Source organism: Mchenga conophoros, linkage group LG18, assembly GCF_057382185.1.
Source record: "Mchenga conophoros isolate Kocher_MC1m ecotype Shallow Benthic linkage group LG18, M_conophoros_male_GT1.1, whole genome shotgun sequence".
In the NCBI taxonomy this organism is placed as follows: domain Eukaryota; kingdom Metazoa; phylum Chordata; class Actinopteri; order Cichliformes; family Cichlidae; genus Mchenga; species Mchenga conophoros.
The window spans coordinates 3,148,848-3,172,150 of NC_140543.1; the positions used below are offsets into that span (position 1 = coordinate 3,148,848).

At 45.8% G+C, this 23,303-nt stretch overlaps 1 protein-coding gene across 2 annotated transcripts; it reads right to left on the reverse strand.

The window, feature by feature from the left end:
• Nucleotides 1-16,263: 16,263 nt before the first annotated feature.
• LOC146552898 (uncharacterized) lies at nucleotides 16,264-22,967 on the reverse strand. 2 transcript variants are annotated; one of them, XM_085254245.1, is made up of 5 exons: nucleotides 22,640-22,967; nucleotides 20,866-20,998; nucleotides 20,161-20,245; nucleotides 19,056-19,137; nucleotides 16,264-18,688 (listed from the first exon to the last, which is right to left on the reverse strand). In XM_085254245.1, exon 5 carries the CDS (start codon nucleotides 18,555-18,557, stop codon nucleotides 16,932-16,934), a length of 1,626 nt encoding a protein of 541 aa, XP_085110371.1. In that variant the 5' UTR covers nucleotides 18,558-18,688; nucleotides 19,056-19,137; nucleotides 20,161-20,245; nucleotides 20,866-20,998; nucleotides 22,640-22,967; the 3' UTR covers nucleotides 16,264-16,931. The 2 variants fall into 2 exon arrangements, with proteins under 2 accessions (XP_085110371.1, XP_085110372.1); XM_085254246.1 differs by having other exon boundaries at nucleotides 19,056-20,245.
• Nucleotides 22,968-23,303: the final 336 nt, after the last annotated feature.

A 23,303-nucleotide genomic window follows, 5' to 3' on the forward strand; every position in this document is an offset into this window, starting at 1 on the left:
TCAAAAACCCTGGATTAACGGAGATGTTCGCGCGGCACGGAACACCGCCTTTGCCTCCGCGAACACATCGGACTACAAACACGCACATTACCAACTCCGGAAGACGATCAAAGCAGCCAAACGTGAGTACAGGGACAGGGTGGAGCAACAGTTTGACAACCCTCGGAGTATGTGGCAGGGACTAAACACGATCACAGACTTTAGAGGGAAAACCAGCACACCGCAGACCACGGCCTCTCTGTGTGAGGATCTAAACGTATTCTACGCTAGATTCGACACAGCGAACACCATGAGACCGGACAGTGTGCGCACCGCGGATGACGTCAGTGCGCACACTGTGTCTGAGGAGGATGTGCGGAAGTGCTTCAGGAAGGTGAACGCGCGCAAAGCTACTGGTCCGGACGGGATTCCCGGCCGCGTCCTCAGGTCATGCGCGGCTCAGCTGGCTGGAGTGTTCACGCACATCTTCAACCTTTCCCTCTCTCTGTCTGTAGTCCCAGCCTGCTTCAAAATGGCCACCATCGTCCCTGTACCCAAATCCTCCACCATCTCCTCATTGAACGACTGGCGACCTGTAGCCCTGACCCCCATCGTGAGCAAATGCTTCGAGAAGCTGGTCAGGGACTTCATCCGCTCTGCACTACCCGACTCACTGGACCCTCTACAGTTTGCATACCGCCACAACAGGTCCACTGATGATGCCATAGCCCTGACACTACATACTGCCCTGTCACACCTGGAGAAGAGAGACACGTATGTGAGAATGCTGTTTGTAGATTACAGCTCAGCATTCAATACCATCGTTCCCTCGAAGCTGGACAGGAAACTGCAGGATCTAGGACTGAGCAGCTCCCTCTGCAGCTGGATCCTTAGCTTCCTGTCTGACAGACGCCAAGTGGTCAGACTGGGCAGCATCACCTCATCCCCCATCACACTGAACACTGGTGCTCCACAGGGGTGTGTACTGAGCCCTCTCCTGTACTCACTCTACACCTACGACTGCACAGCCACTAACAACTCCAACATCATTGTGAAGTTTGCGGATGACACTACAGTGGTGGGTCTTATCACCAAAGGTGATGAGATGGCTTACAGGGAGGAGGTCAGCGCCCTGACCCACTGGTGTCAAGACAACCATCTCACCCTCAACGTCGCAAAGACAAAGGAGTTGATAGTGGACTTCCAGAGGTGCAGAGAAGTACACACCCCCATCACCATCAACGGCGCTGCTGTGGAGAGAGTGAGCAGCTTCCGGTTCCTTGGGGTACATCTGGCTGAGGATCTTACGTGGTCAGTACACATAAACAAAACAGTGAAGAAGGCGCAGCAGCGCCTCTTCTTTCTCAGGAGACTGAAAAGATTCGGCATGAGCCCCCGCATCCTCAGGACCTTCTATCACTGTGCCATTGAGAGCATCCTCACTGGATGCATCACCACCTGGTATGGCAACAGCACCGCCTACAACTGCAAAGCTCTCCAGCGAGTAGTGCGGTGCTCTGAACGGATAATTGGAGGTGAGCTTCCCTCCCTCCAAGACATCTACAGGAAGCGCTGCCTGAGGAAAGCGGGGAGGATCATCAAGGGCTCCAGTCACCCCAGCCATAAACTGTTCAGACTGCTTCCATCAGGAAGGAGGTTCTGCAGCATCCGGTCCCGTACCAGCAGACTGAGAGACAGCTTCTTCCATCAGGCCATCAGACTGCTGAACACGTCATAGACACCTCAGCTTCACTACTGGAACTTCAACATTATGCACTACACACTGTACAGTAATGCCACTGTTTTGCACATGTCTCAACTCTGTATATTTTTATATATTTATTATTGTTTACTCTATTTAATTTGTAAAATATGTGTACACACACACACACACGTAGAAAAACATTTAGTATACACATCCAGAAATGTATACACTATTATATATTGTACATATATTTATTAGTTTCAGGTTGGCCATTCTTGTATTTTGCTCGTTTGTGTTGTTGTGTTTTGCACATCTCTGTTGCTTGTGGGGCTCGCACATAAGAATTTCACTCGCATGTGCTGTGCCAGTGTGCCTGCACATGTGATGTGACAATAAAAGTGATTTGATTTGATTTGATCGTTGATCTCCACATGTTGTGTGTGTGCGAAAGAGTGCTTACCTTGAGAGTACTGTGTGTGTGCGTCTATTGGAGTGTGCTTCAGCATCCTCCGTGGGCGATGTATTTCTCCCTTCTAGGTCCCGTGGTAGCCCCGGTATTCCCCTGATATCCCTTAGCTTGGTTCCCCCTAGCTGGCCCTTGCTTCCCCTTGGTTGGTCCCCCTTCCCCGGTATATCGCCTCGAAAAAAAACAGGCTTATGCTGCCAGCTAGCGAGTAGCTCGGCTACAGTGTGGAAACACGGCAGGGACACGGCTTCAGCGTTCAAGCTTACGCTGTCGCCTTGGCATTGTGCAGCTCGGCTGCTACGTGTGTTAACACAGAGGGGATACGGCTTCAGCGTTCCAAACGTTCGCTGTTGGCCTGCTTAACACTGTGGGAATAAACAGTGGGGAATTAGGCTACGGTTCATGTCGGCTATCGTTAGCCGGCCTGCGAGTAGCATTCCAGACGGCTAGCCTGTCTGGCGTGTTGCCCGCAGCTCGCGGGTTAACGCCGCCAGCAGGGCTCCGCTCGTAGCTCGGCTACATTGGGGAAATGTGTCAGAGTTCCAAGCATATGCTTTTACCTGTCAGCACTGTGACACCAGTGTTGCCAACTCCTCAGTAAGGAAAATCGCTATTGGTTGTCCTAAAAGTCGCTAGAAGTAGCTAAATGACGTCATCGCCTAATTTGCATAATTGGTCATGCTAATCTAATTGTAACCTATGTTGTTGGAGAGAGAAATGACATCGTGGAAGAGACATAAAGTGAGTAAAAAACGTCCTAAATGCATTTAGAGTTTATTTAGAACTACAAATTAAATTTCTTATAGCAATTATTGCTTTTTTTTTAATGTCACAATTCCAACCCTGCTCCTTTACCCGGGCTTGGACCGGCAAAAGTGACCCAAAATAGGCACTCTGGTGGAGTTACTTTGTGTGTGTGTGTTTATAAGTAGTTTTAAACCTTGTGATCCACAAAAAAGCATAAGAGTAAAAGAAGAACTGACTGCGTTACAGCACCCGCTGCTTGTTGAGAGTAAAAGCGATACGCACTTTCACATCTTTTTTTAGCGACTTTTTTTCTTAAAGTTGCTAAGGGGTCTGAAAACTCGCTAAGTATAGCGACAAAGTCGCTAAGTTGGCAACACTGTGTGACACAGGAGCTAATAAACAGTGGAAGGGGAGTTCAGGTTGCGGCTAGCGCCGGCTACCTGTTAGCACTTCCTGGTTAGCGTGTGACCCCGCCCCCTTGCTTGGTAGCAGAAGTATGGCAGCCCGCATGTCCCAAACATGTCTGTGTATGGTATTTTTGCCTTTTATGGTAGGCACGAGCAGTATAGCTGTGCCTGGGTGAAAAAGGGCACATATCTGACTAATGTGAAAGCAGCCTAGAGCATGCTGTGCTGGCTGACGTGGCTGCTGCTTGCGTGCACTGCTTTGTTGCCAGGGCAGTCTAGGCAGACCGTGCTGGGTTTGAAAGCATTAACTGGCCTGCCCCTCCCCCTTCTCCTGCCTCCAAAAATGAGAGAGCGGGCTACTATGGGGAACATGGCTGCCACTGCTGTGACTCCAGTTAGGCAGGCCATGGGCTGGGTCCCCTCCAACACCTGTTGCTGATTTACTGCTGGCCCCTCCCACAGCGTCCCTGGGCATGGAGAGCCCACCCCAATCCTGTGCCTCTCAGGCTAAATGAGGATGATGGCTGCAGCGTTCCCTCCCAGGGCCCCGCCTCTGCGAGGCCTGAGTCGGTAGAGGTTGATTATCGTGAAGTGTTGAGGAAGCTTCAATCCCCTCTGGCTGCCACTGGGGTAGGGTCCCGACGGGTGTCTGGGTTCCCTAGTTCTGGGGCCCTCCCACGGCATTCCCTCCCGTGGCCCCGCCTCCTTGAGGCCTGGGCTGGTGGAGGTTGATGGTCAGGAGGTTGATGTTTATGACGCTTGGCTCCGGTCAGACGACTAGGGTTGCCTGATGGGACTGTCTGTCTGGCCTGCAGCCACCTCGCTTTAAAGAAGCTGAGGGGCCTCTGCAGGCGTGCAGAGACCGCCGTGTTCGGTTGAGGTGGGGAGGACTTGGAGCCTAGGCTCAGCTGTCCTCCAGCCGCTCTCCTCCCTCCTGATATCCTTTGAGTTGGGCCTAGTGGCCAGCTCCTCTTGCACGCGCTTCGCCGGTTCATACGGCAGTCGGACCTCACTGCGTCAGACAGCTCGGCCAGCAGTTGACAGTTCTCCAGCCTGCGGCGCTGGCTCTCTGTCTGGCACATTGCCCAAATGTTGCGGGTTACGTGGCCGGCAGGGCCCGCTCAGTGAGCTGACACCCCCGATGAGTCACGTCCCTGGCTGCACTGCAGCTCTGGGCAGTCTTCCCCTGGCATGTTGCCTGCATTCGCCGGCTTACACGTCAGTTGGACCTCACGGCGGCGAGTGTGCGTTCTCCTGCCTATTTTGGCCGGATTCTCTCTGGCATGTCAGCTGCTGCAGCTCCTGGCTGTGTTCCCTTGGCGTGTTGCCTGCGCTTCGCCAGTTTACACGCCAGCCGGGCCTCACTGTGTCTGATTATTTGGCCGGCGAGTGGGTGTTCTCCGGCCTGCGACGCTGTGCATGGGTGTCTCGTTTTCGGAGTCCACTCTTGCTGCTCCTTTGTCTGCGGACAGCGCTAGCAACCGCTCTGCCCTGGGGCGGACCTTCGGGTTGAGTCCCCACTTGGCTTTCAGTGGGCTAGAACGCCAGCCTCCCCATCTGCGGATGGCTGGGCGGCTCCGTGGTTGGACGGACCCTACAGGTTGCTTCCCTGCCTTGGCCCTGCGTCTTTGCAGCTGTGCTGCTGCTGTGTTCCTCTGGCGTGTAGCCCGCGGTTCGCACGCCAGTCGGACCTCGCTGTGTCTGATAAGTCAGCCGGTGAGTGGGTGTTCTCCTGCGCGCAGCGCTGGCTCTCTGTCTAGTGGGTTGCCCCTGTATCGCGGGTCACCTGGCCAGAGCCGGTGCTCAGTGAGCTGACACCTCCCGTCTACCCGTTAGTGTCTCATCAGGCCCACTCTGCTGGCCCCCTGTCTATAGACACCGCGGAGTGGTTGCTGTGCCCTAGTGATGAACCTTGGGGTGCCACTTGGGCCCTCAGTGGCCTGAGCCACCAGCACCTCCCCTGTCGTGGATGGTCCAGGTCAGCTGCTCTACTCCTGGGACAGGCCCTGGGCCTCATCCTACCTCGGCCATCCTCTGAGTGGCCGAGCTGCTGCGACAGGCTCTCTCTCTCTCCTTGGCTGTGTATCACTGCCTAGTGCCAGGCGGGGATCTGTTGTGACTTGACTTCTCCAGCTGGCGGCTCCGCCTTCCCTTCTGGGGCGTCATCCGCATATCGCGGGCTTCTGTCATAGCGATAGTCAGCTGCTGGGCGTGAGTGGCTTGGTAGGCTGTGTTGCCCTGGCGTTTTGACCGTGTTCGGTGACTTTCACGCCCGTCGCACCTCGCTCCGGTAAGTGCCTTCTCCAGCCTAGTGTAGCCTGTCCTGTCTGGCGTGTTGCCCGCAGTGCACGGTTCACGCGGCCAGCAGGGCTCCTGTCGTTCCTCAATTGCGATGGCTTCTTAGCTCTGACCGCAGGTTAAGCCGCGGCCGCTGCTGCTGCTGCAACTGCAGGCTGTGTTGCCTGACATATTGCCAGCGCTTCGCCGGTTTACGCGCCAGCTGGACCTCGCTGTGTCTGATGCTCAGCCAGCGAGTGAGTGTTCTACAGCCTCCAGCGCCAGGCTCTCTGCAGGCAGTTCACCTGTTACACGTTAGCCTAGCCTCGCTGTGTCTGATAAGCCAGCCAGCGAGTGTGTTGTGTTTCAGCCTGCGGTGCTGGCTGTACTCGAGTGTCTCATCCTCGAGTTCACTCTTGTGGCTCCCCTGTCTATGGACAACGCTCGGCAGCCACTTGGCTCTGGGGCGACCTGCAGGTCGGGTCCCTAGCTTGGCCCTCCTCTCCAGCGGCTGCACTGCAGCTGCCGGCTGTGTTCTCTGGTGTGTTGCCCACATTCGCTGGCTTGCCCGCCAGTCAGTCCTCACTGTGTCTGATACATCAGCCAGCGCATGTGTGTTCTCCAGCCTCCTTAGCCAGTCTCTGTCTGGCATATAGGCTGCTGCGGCTGTGGGCTGTGTTCCCCTGGCGCGTTGCCACATTCGCCGACTTGCCTGAAAGCCAGTCAGTCCTCGCTGTGTCTGATGCCTCAGCCAGTGGGTGAGTGTTCCCCAGCCTGCAGCGCTGGCTCCCTGTCTGGAGTTGCCCGCTTCCTGCAGGCATCCGGTAGGGTCTCCTCTCAGCGGCTCGATGAGCTACGCTTCCTCTCCTCTTCCTGCTCCTGGGATTCCAGGTTCGGGCCCTGGGCTTCGAAGGCTCCAGCTGGGGATCCTTGGGGAGCGTATGCGCGGGCTCGTCCTAGCCGACTGCCCATGCTTCTGGCCTTTTGTCGCTCCGACCGCGTGCCGCGGATTGAGCTTGTTAGACCTTGCTGTGTCTGACGTTTTGGCCAGTGAGTGAGAGGTCCCCAGCCTGCGCTGCTGACTCCTGGTTGGTGCTTTGCCTGTGTGTCACGGACTTACATGGCCAGCACGGCCAGCCCAGTGGCTGGGACTTTGTGTCTGACCTCGAGTGTCTCTTGAGAGTTCACTCTTGAGGCTCCACTGTCTGCGGACATGTACGTGGTGACGGGTGGACCGTTGGATCGTTGCCTTGCTCAGCCCTCCACTTACGCAGGCTAGGCTGCCAGCCCCCCCTCCCTGCCTGTCAACAGCTCGGGGTGGCTTCAGCTTTGAGAATGGACGAGTCACATTCCAAGCTTCACCTGTGGGTGCCAACTTTGCCGGCGTACACGCCAGTCGGACCTCATTGTGGCGAGTGAGAGTTCTCCAGCTGTAGTGCTGACTCTCTGTCTGGCATTGCCCGCATGTCGTAGCCCTATGCGACCAGCGGGCTGTTACTTGGCGGCTTGGTGTGCTGCGTTCCCTGGCTATCTACAGTACCTCACGGTTCCCGGGCTGCCCTTGAGCGGCCGATCACTTGCGGTCCTGCGTCCTGTAGGACCGGTTCAGGCCAGTCTAGCATCTGCAGACTGCTGCCTCCACCCCCTGGCTCGGCCTTTGCGTCTGGCTTGGCCCTGACCGGGGTGGTGTGTACATCTGTGTCTTGTATATGGTTCTTTGGTCTTCACTCTCAGCGGTTCGGTTGCACTGTCTCCTCGCGGGGTGTCTTACAGAGTTACCCCGTACATATGGAATATGTAACGGTGTGGAGAGATAGTCTCGATATGCTAGAGAACGTACGGTTACGGTGTAACCTTGGTTCTCTTAGTGAGAGACTATCTCTCCACCGTGAGGCCACTCGGAGACGCGTTCCGATCAAACGATCACCGGTGTCACGTCTGCACAGCTGTTTTATACGTATGCTGTGGGGCGTAGCTGGGTGTGCCGGAGTGTCTTAAAGAAATATCCACACGCCACGACCAAGGGGGGTCGTACCCCTTACATATGGAATATGTAACGGTGTGGAGAGAGTCTCTCACTAAGAGAACCAAGGTTCATCTGACCAAGGACTGTCAGAACCGTACGTTCTGACAGTCCTGTGTATTACATTCCCTGGTCACATTAGCCAATCTCTGCACAACGGAATAAACATAATCAACATGGTCAACATTATATTTAGTGTTATTTCAAAATAGTATAGATTCTCACCCTCAATCCCTACGGGGTTAGCTAAATTATGTTTATCAAGAACTCTCTCTCTCTGTCTCTAAATTTTATGCTTGGTGTCACAGTTTAAGAATTTGACCATAAGTGACATTTATGGTGTTATCACACCCATCAGGGCTTACCTTTCCCACTTTTCGGTGATATTCCTCCCTCGAACATTTGTAATTACCCTCCTTTGGTCGCGAAAAACTGGTGGTGTGGCCAAGTGCGTGCCATAGGACCAGGGTTTATCATTACACAGCTCTATTTTGGACGTGACAAATCATACCATACCCTTTGTTATTGTTTTGGTTTTGGCGATTTTCCTGTAAAATATTTAATTGGCCTTTTACAATGGCCTGCGATGCTGAATGGTAAGATGTTCCAGTGATTAATCACGTCAAAACTTGTTCTCCAATTCTTTCAGATGTTCGTTGTTACAGTGGAATCTCTTGTCTGATTTTTAACGGTTCTCGGTACTTCATGTCTTGGTATCAGTTCATTTCACAGCCATTTTATGACTGGGTTTGCGTCTTTTCTTTCCAGGGTGTTGCTTCTTCGTAGTTGGTGAATCTGTCCACCATCACAAGAAGATTTCCATGTTCTTTGGTGTCTTTTTGTCAGCTCCTCATGTCTGTAGAATCCATTTTCATGTCCCCAAAGGAGCCTCCAGTGTTGTAAACTTCCCTGTTTAAACACTGGTACAGCTGCTTTGGGTCATATTCATTACAGGTGTTGCGTTCCCTCACACAGTTTTCCACCATCTCTTCCATGTGTGGGTGTCACTTATAGGCCTTCCATGTTTTTCCGAGTCTGTTTCTGCTCTCATGTGAAGGACCATGTGGTGGTTTTAACAATAGTTGACCAAGTTTTGTTGGGGCAACTTGATCTCTCACCATGTACGTCCACTATTCTGTGTTGTTTGTTTCTCCATCCGCTCACTGATCTTGTAGGCTCCTGCCTCTTTGTTTTAATGTCATCTTTTGTCAAATGATGGTGATGACTCCTCTGTTAGCGCATTCATTTGTCAGGTCTGCTGAGTCTGTACAGATGTTTTACTCCTTCCTCCTCCTGAAAGTTGTATTGCCTTTGGTGAGAGACAAAATTTCTGCCACCTGAGCTAAGGCAGATTGTATGATGTTTCCTTCAAGGCTCTAATTAACCATAGCAAGCTTTCTCAAGATCTGGATGTACCAGTGGCTCAGTTTATAGATCTGATGTCAATCTGATGTCCATAACAGCTTCTTTTGCAGTCATGTTGTTGATGTTTCCATAATGTCATTCCTTCAGCCATGTTGATTACTTAAGTGCCATAGGTGATATGCGGCTGTATAAGTATGCTGATTTTGATTTTCCGCTGATTTTCTTGTCCATTTTCCATCTTGTCCAGTCTCCCTCCTTTTTCAGAAAAACTACGACATTTACACTTTCGTATTTTTTAGAAAACTCCACACTGAGAGTGGCAGTCCCCTCCTTTGCATTTCCCAACCATGCAATGTGATACTCTAATCAAAACACAGCCAATAAAACACAGTTTTCTTCATGCAACAATCAGTAACTCAAAATTAGCAGTCAAAGGGTTAAGTCTGCAGTTCCACACTCTCGTGTGAAGCTACAGTCTCCCCCTCCAGTCTCTCTTGTCCTCCTGCTCCTGCAAAAAAACCAGAACAAAGCAAAGCATCCACCCTTTTCTTACCGGCTGTTTGTCAACATTTACTAATCCTAAAGTTGGTGCAGTCTTCGTCTCAGTATCAAGTCAGTCAAAACTTTAGTCTACGTGGTCAGTGCATCACAGTCCAGTCACACGCATTCATTCACACACATCCATACCAGATATTGCTGATAATGGAGTCCCACGTGCAGCCTATTCCAGTCTCCCTCAACAGCAAGATCACGTCAGATTTTTAAAAGGAAAACAATTCTTTATGATTTTGGACTGGATTGACTTGCTGCAATCCTTTTAGACTCAGGACTTACCATCTCATGTGGTCAGTGTCCCATCATATAAGTGAATTTCTCCAAAGACCATTACAATTGTGGAGAAGCACACTTTGTGACTGTTTCCAGTAAGAATAGTTCATAGCACATTAAATTTCAATCCTCCAGGCCTGGATAAACGAGAACTGATTCTTAAATCATGAACTCGTGAAAATATCACCACCGGTGGATCACACCTCTAAGATTTCTTATCTCAGTCCACTGTAAAAAAAAGCAAAACAAAAGTAAACAATAAGATAATAAAATAACAACTACTAGGGCCAGTTCCAGAATATGTCCAAACATAAAACCGTCTCTCTCTCTCTTAGAGAAAGAAAACAACCCAAACCTCACTGATAAAATAAACCTAGTGCTAAGAAAAATAAACAGAAAACTCACAGGAAAATTTTCATTCTTCCTCAGGGAACAATATTGTTTTAGAATTTTGTTCCTCCAGGAATTAAATCTCAATCATAGAAAATGTGTATATTACGTCATGCTGAGTCAGTGTGTGTGTAGATGTGTGTGTGTGTGTGTGTGTTCATCACTTTCCTGTTCTGGTGTCTTGGATAAACCACAGCCTGAAGCGTGCCCTGGGGTCCTGCTCTCCTCCTTCACACTGTTTGCGACCATTGCTGCAGCTGCTCAAATTTCTGTCCATCCTGGTTCTTGCCCCAATTGGGGCAGTCCTTTCTCCAGTCTCCATGCTCGCTGCAGGTGAAACCTGCATCTTCTTCTGTGTTTTGTCCGTTCTGAGGTGGCTTTTGACCCCAGTTGCTCCTTGTGTCTGTCAATAACCATGTCCTTGGTTTTCATGGTGTTGATCATTAAGAAAGACTGATCACACCATGAAACAAACTCATCCACAACAGGCCCATGGAATCCTCTTCACCATGATGGAGGCTTACAATGACTGTCATCTGTATATTTAATTAAATGCCTGTTGGGCTGTGTACTGCGACAGTCATTAGTGTACAAAATATACAGTAGAAGAGAGAGACAACAACCTTGTGGTGAGCCAGTAGAAGAGTTCAGCTGTTTGGAAAAACAGCCGTTTTGTCACGGCTGCACAGCAGTCGTGCGGTGAATTGAGAAAAGGATCCAAGATGCAGGCACTGACTGGGGTGCGAGTGAATGTTTATTTGCTGAGGTGATAAGGTGACAAAAACAGGAGGAGCAGAGCGGGGAGTAAACCAACCTAAACAGGGGAAAACTAAAGAACTCAACTTAAACCAAACACGCACGGGAGGAGGAACAAAATACACAATGAAAGATGGCGGAGAGACGCAAACTGAACACCGGGTTACACAGAATGATGCAGACGGACATGGAGTTAAACAGACGACGCGACAGAGAGCACAGGAAAACACAGGGTTTAAATACACGGGGAGTAATCAGGGAATGGGCCACAGGAGGGCGACACAGCTGGGAGCAATTAGGCTAACGAGACAGGGGAGAGGTAAAACTGAACACACTGGCATGAGACATGAACTTTCAGAATAAAACGGGAAACTAACAGACACAGAGAACCAGACAGGACACTGAACTTGACAGGCAGACTCATGAGCAGACACAATAACACCATGGACAGACAGAGGGAACACAGAGAAGTGGGAGCAGGCAGGCAAAGAACAGAAACCTAACAAATGGCAAAATCACAACAGAATACACACTCGGAATGAACAAAAGCATAAGGAAACACAAAACACTGAGTCCTCATGACACGTTTACTCTCACACTCAGAGATCTGTCAGTTAAAAAGTCTAAAATCCAACCTACGAGAAGAAGTTTATCAGCTAAAAGATGTGGCTGGATAGTATTAAAAGCTGAAGAGAAATCAATAAATAAGAGCCGAGCATGAGCTTTGGCGCCATCAAGATGGCAATACAGGAAATTCAACAGAGTGACCACTGCATCATCAACACCTCTACAAAGCCTGTATTCAAATTGTAGTGGGTCGATTAGCTTTTCTATTTGCTGCAGGATCTCCTTCCTGATAAGTTTTTCAAAGGGCTTCATCACTAAAGATGTTAAAGCGACAGGCCTAAAATCATTTAATGTTATTTCTACCCATCTTTGCCTCTACCTTATCCTTGTATTTTATTTTGGCTTTTTTAATTTCTGATCTGATTTACTTCCTAATTTCTCTAACTTTCAAGATATTCCCTTCAATAAAAGCTTTTTTCCTTTAATGAATCAGCCTCATAAGAGCTTTTGAAGACCATGGTTTTTTATTAGGGAAAAAATGCACAACTTTTAAAGGAATAATCATATCTCTGCAAAAGGAGATATAGCTGCAGACAGTTCTCGTCCATCAGTTCATTAATGTCTCTGCATGATTCTGTAAACACCGACCAGTCTGTACAGTCAAAGCAGCCCTGCAGGGCTAAAGAGGCGTCGTCACTCCAAACCTTGATGCGGTGTTTCCTCACCTTCTCTCTCCCCAGCACAGTTTTATAAACTGGCAGAAGATGCACCGTGTTGTGGTCCGAGGATCCGAGGGCGGGGCCTGCCACAGATGTATACGCACCTTTTATGGAGCCATAACATAAATCCAGAGTCTTATTGAAGCGAGTGGGACAATTCACATACTGTCATGGTCCTGGGTCGGTGACCCAGCGCTTTTAGTTTGTTATCATTTTCTAGATGATGATTGTTTAAGTTCTGTGTTATTTTCGATCTGCCTCTGAGTCTGCGTCTGTATCTGTCTGTCTATGGTGTCTCCCCATCTGTTTGTGAATCTGTCTGTTTAGTTCAATGTCTTGTCTGGTTCCATGTATCTGAGTTTCCTGTTTTATTGTGAAGGTCCGTGTCGTATGTGAGTGTGATCAGTTTACGTTTCCCCTGTCCCGTCAGCCCAGATTCCTCCCAGCTGTGTTGCCCTCCTGTCTCTCATCCCCTGATTACTGGTGTGTGTATTTAAGCCCTGTGTGTTCTCCTGCCTGTTGCCGGTTCGTCTGTGTAACTCCGCGTCAGTCTGTGTTCCTCGGTGGCCTGCTCGTCTCTCTGCCTCTCTTCCCTTTTTTGTTTCATCTCAGGTTTGTCATTTAGCTTTCCCAGTTCAGGTCTTTAGTTTTGTCTTCCCTCTTGCCTGTTTTGCCTTCTCACCACTGTGTAAATAAACTCACCGGCATCTCATCCACTGCCTGCATCTTGGGTCCTTCTTCTAACTCCACACGGCTCGCCTCGGCAGCCGTGACACATACTGATAAAAACTGCCCAATGTTTCCTTCAAGTCACAGCGATTAAAGTCTCCCAGAACAATATTAGGGGCCTCAGGAGAGAAGGATTGTAGTGAGTGGATGATGTTGGAGATGGTGTCAGTCGCATTCTTTGGATTCGCTTTAAGATGGATGTAAATGACGGTGACGTTAATCTGTGGGAATTCCCTCGGCAGATAAAATGGCCTCAAAGACACAGAGAGGAGGTCAATGTCAGGCAGACACACCTTTTTACAGACGGTAACGTTTTTACACCATTTCTGATTAATATACAAGCACACTCCTCCTCCGTGAGATTTCTGGGTAGCTCCGGGTCTTGATCCAAACGTATTGGAAACTCGAAGCCATTTAGTTCCAGAGAAGAATCAGGGTCCGAATCCCCAAGCCAAGTCTCTGTGAATGCCATTAGACATGCATCCCTGTAGTCACGTAAATGTGCAACATTCAAATGCAGTTCATCCGATTTACTCCTCAGAGACTGCACATTAGCCAGGATTATTGATGGTAAAGGAATACGATTGTATCGTATTTGCTTCCTCAATCGCTGATGTAGACCTCCCTTCATACCCTGCTTCCTTGCTTTGACTCTGTTAAAAACAAAAGTGCCCCTGTGGTTACCGGATAATCCAGAGCTGGAAAACACTGGAGGGTGAAAAGAATCCAGAGACGGGCCGTTCCACCGAAGATCCAGAAGAAACTCCTGTGAGTATTGTAACAGCCCTTATTGTGTTATAGCACCACTAGGGGGGTTGCCCTAGGCACAAACATCCTCCACTGCAACCACTGGACATTCAAGGTATGGACATCGAGGCTGTGGACAGCTGCAGGTACCTTGGTGTTCATCTGAACAACGGACTGGACTCATAGTTCAGACGCCCTCTACAGGAAAGGGCAGAGCAGGCTGTACCTGCTGCGGCGACTCAGGTCGTTTGGAGTGGAGGGCCCACTCCTCAAGACCTTCTATGACTCTGTAGTGGCCTCAGCCATCTTTTATGGTGTGGTCTGCTGGGGCGGCAGCATCTCTGCTGGGGACAGGAAGAGACTGAACAGGCTGATCCGAAGGGCCAGCTCTGTTCTAGGATGCCCTCTGGACCCAGTGGAGGTGGTGAGTGACAGGAGAATGGTGGCTAAGCTGTCATCCCTGTTGGACAACATCTCCCACCCCATGCAGCAGACTGTGACAGCACTGAGCAGCTGCTTCAGGGGCTGCGGCACCCACGATGTGGGACGGAGAGATTTCACAGGTCTTTCCTCCCCACAGCTGTCAGACTCCACAACAAAGACTTCAACTGATCAAACACACACATGTGCAATAAGACTGCTATATGTGCAATTCTTTTTCTGGCGAAGTTGTACTTTTGTATTTTCTTACTCAGTTGTATATAGCATTTGTATTCTATTTTATTCTATTGTATATATTATTCTATTTTATTCCATTCCAGTGTCTTCTAATTTCTGCTGCATAACTTTGCACTTTTGCTGTAACAAAACAAATTTCCCACCTGTGGGACTAATAAAGGTCATCTTATCTTATCTTATCTTATCTTATCTTATCTTATTGTAGTAGTTGTGGGAGTCTCCTAGAGGGTGTATGAGTATTAGTGGTGTGGGATTAGGGATGGGTATCGAAAACCGGTTCTTGTTGAGAACCGGTTCCCACTGTTTCAATTCCTTGGAATTGTTTGCCATTTTTGCAAAAGATTCCCTTATCGATTCCAGTCGCCCCGAATGACGTCACCACATTGCGGAGCATCATTTACCTGGCAGGAAACATGGCGGCTCAAATGCTCAAAAGTTTGATTATACTTTATGAGAACGGATGACAACAGGGCAACTTGCAATACTTGCAAAGTAGATATTTCATTTAAGGGAGGAAACACTACGAATATGCAAAAGCATTTGCTCACAAAACACGCAATGACCTTACATGAATGTCGTGTTTTTAATTCCGCTCCGGACTCGTGACTCTCAACCCAGCAGCAGCGGTAACGTTTGCACGTCCTCTCCCGTTAATGCGGCAGGTAAATAATCAGCTAACAGTGCATATTATGTTAGCGCGATCTGCCTTATTACAAAACCTGCCATTACTGTGCATTTAGGTGACCATGATGAGAAAGACAGAGTCTGGCTCAGATGCTGGTAGTTCTCGCTGCAGTCTACCGGTAGCGTCTCCTTTCAGGCCAGGATAGACGAATGTCACCGAGCAGAGACTAAGTTTGTGGTCAAAGGCTTGCACCCATTTGCCACAGCAGATGATTTTCGGTAAGTGAATGTGTTTAATTGTAGGCAGGGACATTACTGGATATTCTTGTGTAATTGCTACAGAATCATTTATGTTATACTTTGTTATTGCTACAGAAGAATATTTATTTTATTATTTTACATTTACAATTTATTTTCCTGGGGACCCTGTGACACCACATTGAAGAGACGTAGGCTGGATCTCTTAAGATCTCACTGTTGGGTTTGTAAGGCCATGTTGTAGCATCCCCGGTTGAAAAGATGGTCTCTCAAACTGATGGTTCACAATCCTTTTATTAAACAGCCGTGTATGTGAACACACCGTAAGAGCTACAACATACAGAATAAAAGACTATTAGTAAATCAAACAGTGTGTTACCTTTAACCTTTTGACTTATTCATTAATCACAAATGAATTCTCCTTACCTTACATAACAAATAACACTAAAACTTGTAAATTATTGCATATAAGTGAAATCGTTGCATCGCTGCCTAAACATGACGAGGTATGTTAGCGCCCTCTAGTGGGTGAAAACTTAGCCTTTATGCTTAGTAGCGGTCAGCAGCTATGCGCTCCGTAAAACAACAAAATACATATCTACAGGACAAACTTTGGTACAAACCTTGTTCCCTCATCAACCAGGTGCTAAGAAACTGCTTTCAACTCAGTGTTGCACCTTAATAGCCGTTCTTTTTCCCATTCCCGTCCATTAACCATAGACAACACCTTCTCTCTGTGCATTAAAACGCGCGCTTCTGCCATATGGTTTACGCCACTTGATTTACGGCACCTTGTCGCTCTGTGACTTTCAAAATAAAAGCATTCACTCCAACAATATAATAGCCACTCATAAGTTTACAAAACACTTTACCAAATATTATTTTTTTAAAAAGAAGAAGAAGAAATTGAATCACAATTAATTTATTTTGGATTTTGTACAGGCTCAAATATATGCATTCGCTTAAATCTTTTAATAAGTAGTACTCATAACCCAAAGCATATTAGATACTTTATTTATCTTAGAATCAGAAAATTCATTGAAGAGTTAAGGTTAGAAAGGACATGATTAATTGTTTTTGATTAAATTTTTTTTATGATGATTGGTAATTTATTTCAATATGTGAACAATATGCAAGTACATTTAGAAAAGAAAATAAGAGAGAAAAAAATACTATACAAATTAAATGATTCAACCTTAGATAAATAAAAAGAAAACATATAAATTTTAAAATGAGCATGAAGATGAGAATGACGTGTCAACCAGTAGAAAAGAAAACACAGTTGATCAGGAAATTAAAAAAACAATGAATTTTATTATGTTTTATTTAACTTTGAAGTTGCTTGTAGTAGGTCAAGTACATATTCTTTCTAAACTTTCAGAATCATAAATACAAAAAGTGGTGAAACTTTAAAATCACTCAGAGGTTGCTGCAGCTGGCTGTGATTTTACCCTCTATCATTATCTGACTGCCTGTGACTATGTGCTGTTTCATGGATTTGGCTAACGATTGACATCAAGTGATTCTTGATGACGCAGGAGTTTCTTGCCTTGCTCTATTTTAGCCATTGTCTCTGCTCTTAATGCCTCTAAATATTTGATGCTACTTCTGTCTTTATTTATCTTATTTTATTTGTGAATTGTCAAAGATGTAGCATCAAGAATGTTTAATTAAATTTCTCCAGGTGAGCCATGAGCTCTGCTTTTTCCTTCATGGACCTCAGAGACTGAACTCGTTCCTTCCAGCCTGGTTTGCCCTCAGATTTCTCTCCTTCAATAAGCATGTCGATGTACTCTGGAGTGGACAGAGGGTTTGGCTTCAGTGCTATCTCTTTAAGTCTGTTCAGACACTTGGAAGATCTCTCCATCAGTTTCACTACGTCAGCCTGCAAATGTTCATACTCAGCATTCAGTTTGTCAACCAGTGCTTGAACAGTCATCTTCTCTCCTGTGGCTTTCAGATATTTTTCTTGCAGATCTTTTTTTGTTACTTTTTCTTTAACATCTTCATAGCCCCATCTGTACTTCTGGTTAAAGTGTACATTCCAAATACATTTCTCTTTGCACACTCTACAATATCCATCTGGCCCCATTGCTGCACAGCCCCTTTTATCTGCATCATTTGGTATGGCACAAGGGTAGTGACAGGTGACATGACACTGCTGACAGTTGGTGATGTAGTTTCCAGAGCCAGAAATGTCCTCCTGAACAGGCTTTTTGACAGTAACTTCAAATTCAAAGTTCTCATTTCTGCTGATCTCTGCTTCATATTCTTTAATTTTTTCACTCGTCTCTTTTATCTCCTCAAGCTTGGCTAACCCAAGTTTCACCTGCTCCTGCAGACTCTCAACTGAAATCTCGAGCTGCTTTCTTTCTCTGAGGACTTCCTCTGTCATTGTCAAGCTTTTGGTTTCTATTTTATTCAGAGCAACAAAAAACCTTTTCATGCTTTTTGTCCCCATCTCCCAAAACATCTGATCAAAGCCACCTTCTTCTTCATTGTCATCACTCATTCTGTCTCCTTCAGCTGATTTGTTATTTGCAAACAGCGCTGAGTTATTGAATTTGAAGTGAACCGGCAGCCCGTCTTTTGTTTTAGGACATGGGACTCCTGCAGCATTGATCGCCTCGAGAACTGGAGGTCGCTGACCGTCTGCAAATGTCACCAGGATCCTGATGTTTTCTGCCACATCTTTGCCAAAGATTGAGAGCACTGAATCAAACACATATTTCTGTGTTGGTGTGAGTCGTGCTAAAGCAGCCTGAGCTACAAAACACACAGCATCGATTTCAGTGACACCATGTGAGGAAGTGAAGAGATTACGTAGCTGCTCTACGATCTCTCTGTCTCTTTCTATGCCTCTTGTATCGCCAAAGCCTGGAGTGTCCACAATGGTCAGAGAGAACGGGATTTGAAATCCCTCCTGGTGGTTGATTTTGTACACAGTGACTTCAGAGGTCTGACTGTGAGCTTGTGATGTTGACTGAGTTTCATTCACCAAGTTAAAGCGATATGGATCCTCCCATTTAACACCTAAAATGTAATTGATCATCCCGTTGATGAGAGTTGTCTTCCCAGCACCGGTTGCGCCCATAAGCATTATGGTGCGATTAGTTTTACTGGACTCTTCTCCAAAACTAAAACTCTTGCATCCATCGACATTGAATTTATCATTTTTTAGGGGAATTATATAAACAGGGAGAGGCCCTGTATGTGTTTTTGATTGTTTGCATTTTTTTTTTATAGTATCTGAAAGCTTTTTGGGCTCTTCTCGTTTGAACACATTAAACATTTTCTTTTTTGTTGTACGTCAGTTATTAAATTTACTACAAAGATCTAAATTTTTCTTCTTTCAGGAACAAATATAGTGGCTTCTGCGCAGTCAGGGTCTTGTGTTGTAAAGATGTTCTTTCAGCTCCTGATCTGCAGATGAAATATGTATTCAAAAATTAAAATACACAGAATTCAACTCTATTTTTAACTAGAAAAGCATCATCTAGTTTGTACGTTAAACAGACATATAAACAGAAAACCAGCTGAGTTTAGCTGCACTGTAGCACAAAAAGCAATATGAAAACAAGTAATTAAAAACCAGTTCATGTTTCAGAAACAACCAATGAGCTGATGGCCCTGAAACAAGAAAACGTAAACCAAGCCGGTGGCCACTGATTGTTTTTCTTCACATTTACAAGTCTTATTTTTATACTTTAACCATTAAAAACATTGTATTAATAAATCTTTTACTTTTGAAATAAAACTTGAGAGATGATCATCTAAAAAGCCTCCTTACCTGTTCTCAGTCACGTGCCTTTAGACCTAAGTGCTGAGATTTATTGGTTTGGATTCAAACTGGTCTTTAACCATAACCCCTCCTAAAATACAAAAAACAGAGTGTCGGGATGAAATATTATTTTACTGTTACTATTCATAATCATTATTATTACTGTTGCATCATTTATGATTTATCATTATCATTTCATTGACACATTTATTGAAACTGTTGATGTTACATTACAGTCTGTATTTCAGGTGTTAGTATAAGCACATAATAATCTTTCATTGCAGGTGCAACTGTAATCATGTTATACACATATTGCTAATTAAAGAGTTGAAGCTCAGCCAAGTTAATTAATGGTTTGAAGCTACGGCCGACGCGAGTTCGACCGATCTATGGAGCAAAGTACAGCTATTGAAAGGTTGCCTACATGTTTACAGTACAATTTAAAACATATTATACATGTTGTATAGGCCTGTGTGCATTCAGCAGCCGGCTGCATTGGAGTTTACCTGGTAACAGATGATTCAAACGGAGTCAGGAAGCATACTTCTAAAATGTCTTTGTTTGTTGAGTGAGGTCATACACTGAGGTCAAGACACACATAAATCTGCCTGCACACATACATAGTAGACTTGTTTTGCTTGTAAAGGGCATGCTCATGTTCTGTTCTGAAGCCCAGAGAGTAGAATAACAGGAAGCATCTGGCGGGTGGTACAGGAAGTAACTGTTCTTTTTTAGAATAGCTCCTATCTAGAGTTACTGGAACATGCATGTTGTTTGTTTGTTGTTTTTCATCTGCGGTGACGCATATTACTTGTCATCATATGTATAAATATCACACCCCATCTTTTGTTCTGGGGAGATCGAGGCTGATGTTTTGTGGAGCCCATCTTCACCACATATATGTGTTTTAATAAAATCATTGTTTTGACACACTATGGACCTTCAGTCGTATGTCTCACCTCAAATAAGAATCAGGACAAGAGGTAATAATAGTAGTGTCTTAAATTTGCAGCTGTCATTTCACACATCAGAGTTTATACATAACAAATATTACATTGTCATGACGCTACATTTTTTGTTAAGGCTTTAAAGATAGAAATTAATTAAAACCCACCTCTTACGCTGTTAGGCTCCTTGCCATTAGCCACAGAGTTGATATGATTTGTTGGCTTACATTCAGATCAGTCTTTTAAAAACTCCTAAAATACAAAAAGAAAAGGGCCAACAAAAAACTACATGAAACATATATTATGTTTATGATGAAACAACTCTTCTAAACTGCTTTAATATGGCTGAACTAACTTTGTAAGAATAATTAATACATTACAAAAAAATCCCTTTAAAATTAAGCTGTCAATAGACTCCTGGTAGGATGGGGTAAGAAGAATCAAATTTGGTCAGTCAAAATATCTTGTTTGAATTTATTTCATAGCTGTGTGTGTGTGATGCAGCCAGCAGTAAGTCAACATACTTTTCAATCGGAGAAGCAAATCAAAACTGCAAACAATCATAATAGCATTCTCTATCTTGCAGAACTAAAAGCTGCTATTCCTTTCCAACTTCATGCTTGGAGTTTAATTTATTTAACTCTAAAAGTGTGATGGGTTAAACACAGAATGTATACACTAATATTTTCTTTCATCTGTGTTTGTGTAGATTTAACATTTAGTCCTGCAACATAGAAACACTAATAAATGTCAACATCTTTTTGATTTCAGGAATATTACAAATGAGTTTAACCAGAAACTAGGAAAGCTTAGTTCCACTGAAAGCAACAGATGAATACGATGAAAAAACAGTTCAGTATTTAACTACTTACGGCAACTTCTCTGATCAGAAAGACAGCGCAAGTTCTGCTCTACTGTACGCTGTGGTTCCTTTTATCTGTCACGTCCTCACTCCCCATTTTTATCTGCTCTGATGTTACTTTTTTTCCTCCTTACTCGTGTCATCTTCAAAACGAAAGCAGAAGAAAAATTCATGGCACATGGGTGGAACTAAGAGATACAGATGTAATATGTAAGCTTGAAAGTGAAACAATTTTCTACAGTCACATTTAGTGCTATCATTAACCCTGTAAGACCCAACCCATCAAAAAATAAACAGAAAATTCTGAATTTTTGGAACTGAGATGGTGATCCAAGAGGGACAGAGAGCCTTCTAGTTTTTAACGCAAATAGAAACAATAAAAAGTGTTGTGACACTTCTAAATCCCTGACTATGCCGAAAGCCCTGCCGCAATGACACCTTTCTTTCAAACTAATGGTTTATTGTTTTTAATTCCCAGGAACAGGAAAGCTCCGCAGGCGCAAAGGTTAATTGTTGAGAACGCAGTTACAGCAGCACCCCTCTATTGTGTAAACCTAGCAAGCAGTGCTGCGGTGCCCTTCTTTATTTTGCCCCCCTATGTAGACGGCATCATTTGTCTCAACCAAAGGCTTTATTCTTTGAAATAACCCAGGAATGGAAAAGTTCATTGTTGAGAGTGTAACCATCGCAGTACACCTTTATTGTTTGAACTAGCCACTATCGTTGTGACACTCTTCTTTATTTGTCCCCGACTAGATAGCATCATGTCTTTCAACTGCTGGTTTATATGTTTTAAATTCCCTCGATCACAAAAGTTCCCAGGTGCACAAGTTATTTGTTGTTGCGCCCTTCTTTTTTGTCTCAACTAGTCAGTATTCTTGTTATGCCCCCTTTTTTCAGGAGCACAAAAGGCTGCAGGTGCATAATTGTATGTGCCCCAACTAGCCAGCAACGGAAAAGCCCTCGGGCGCACGATTTAACCGTTGCGCAGACGGACACGGAGAACGTGTTTTGCAGGGAAAAGGTGTGTGTTGTTTATCTCTTTTAAAATATACTGACAGGCAACCTCTGACACAAAATAGTATCGTAGTACTGCGTGTGTAATGTTAGAGAAATCATCCCTGTATTTTATTTCATATAGTAACTTAGTGCGTACCTTTATATGTACAGTAGATTGCACAATAATAGATACAGAGAAAAACCCAGCAATCATATGACCCCCTATGAGCAGCACTTTGGTGACAGTGGGAAGAAAAAACTCCCTTTTTTTTTTTTTTTTTTTTGCCTGTCCCATTTGGTTCTTTAGCCATCAGAATTGTTGTCTGAAGACCAACAAGGATACCCAATGGATTTACTTTGCCAAATGGATCATCGTGGCATTGCCGTATTGGTCCATTTGGTCGATCTTTGTTTTTATTATTTATTATATTTTATTTTCAGATGTTACAGACGGGACAGACATGAGTGAGGGATAGGAAAGGGAGAAAGAAAGAGGAAGGAAAGGAAAAACAGAAGGGGAGAGGGACAGTGAGAAAGGGGGGAGAAAAAAAATAAAAATCTCCTGGATCACCTGTTGAGAGAAGAATAGAAAACAAGCAAAAAAACAAAAAAAACAAAGCAACATACTAAACACAACACCATCGCATTAATCTAGCTAAGTGTAAACAGCAGTAAATACTAAATATTCAATGTTATTGTGCAGCACGCAGGACAGATGTGCTTCGAAGTAGTAGCCAAGAAAGGTGTAATTTAAGTCTACGAGCAGTGAACACCCGTGTGCATACCTGTGTGGATCAGCACGCTTGTATTCCAAAGGTTTCTCCATGTAACGATCTGCTAGGGAGTGTGGGGGGGCCACAGCCCCGTCCTCCAGGGTATGAAGCAGGTATGGAGGAGATCAAAACTCCAGACATCCAGAGGCCCCCAGAACACAAGAGACCATGGAAGACCAACAGAGGGGCAGCCGCGCCACTGTCCCAGTAAGAGCTGAGGAGCTGAGGAGATGAGGGTTCACTTAGCAGCCGCGGAGCAGAAGCCAGGGGGGGTTGCAGTGACGCGCCCGTGAGCTCCGCCGGCAGCCAGCTGTGCCTGAGTGACTGAGCCCCAGGCCGAGAGGCCGGGGGCACCCCACCTCCGAAGGGAAAAACTCCCTTTTAACAGGAAGAAACCTCCGGGAGAACCAGGCTCAGGGAGGGGGGCATCTGCTGTGATTGGTTGCGGTGAGAGACGGAAAACAGGATAAAGGCATTTTTTACAAATCCTACCATGTGAATTCATGGATTTTTTTTTCACATTCTGTCTCTCACAGTTGAAGTGTACCTCTGGTGCATATTACTGACCTCTGTCATCATTTTAGGTGGGGGAACTTGCACAATCGGTTAAACCATGCGCCCGAGGGCTTTTAAAGAGTAGTTGTCAAACAACTAACAGATCATCTGCAGAGGAATG

Bases quoted from the DNA above. Each gene is read 5' to 3' on its own strand.
- LOC146552898 (XM_085254245.1), bottom strand. From the start codon at position 18,557: ATGTTTAATGTGTTCAAACGAGAAGAGCCCAAAAAGCTTTCAGATACT.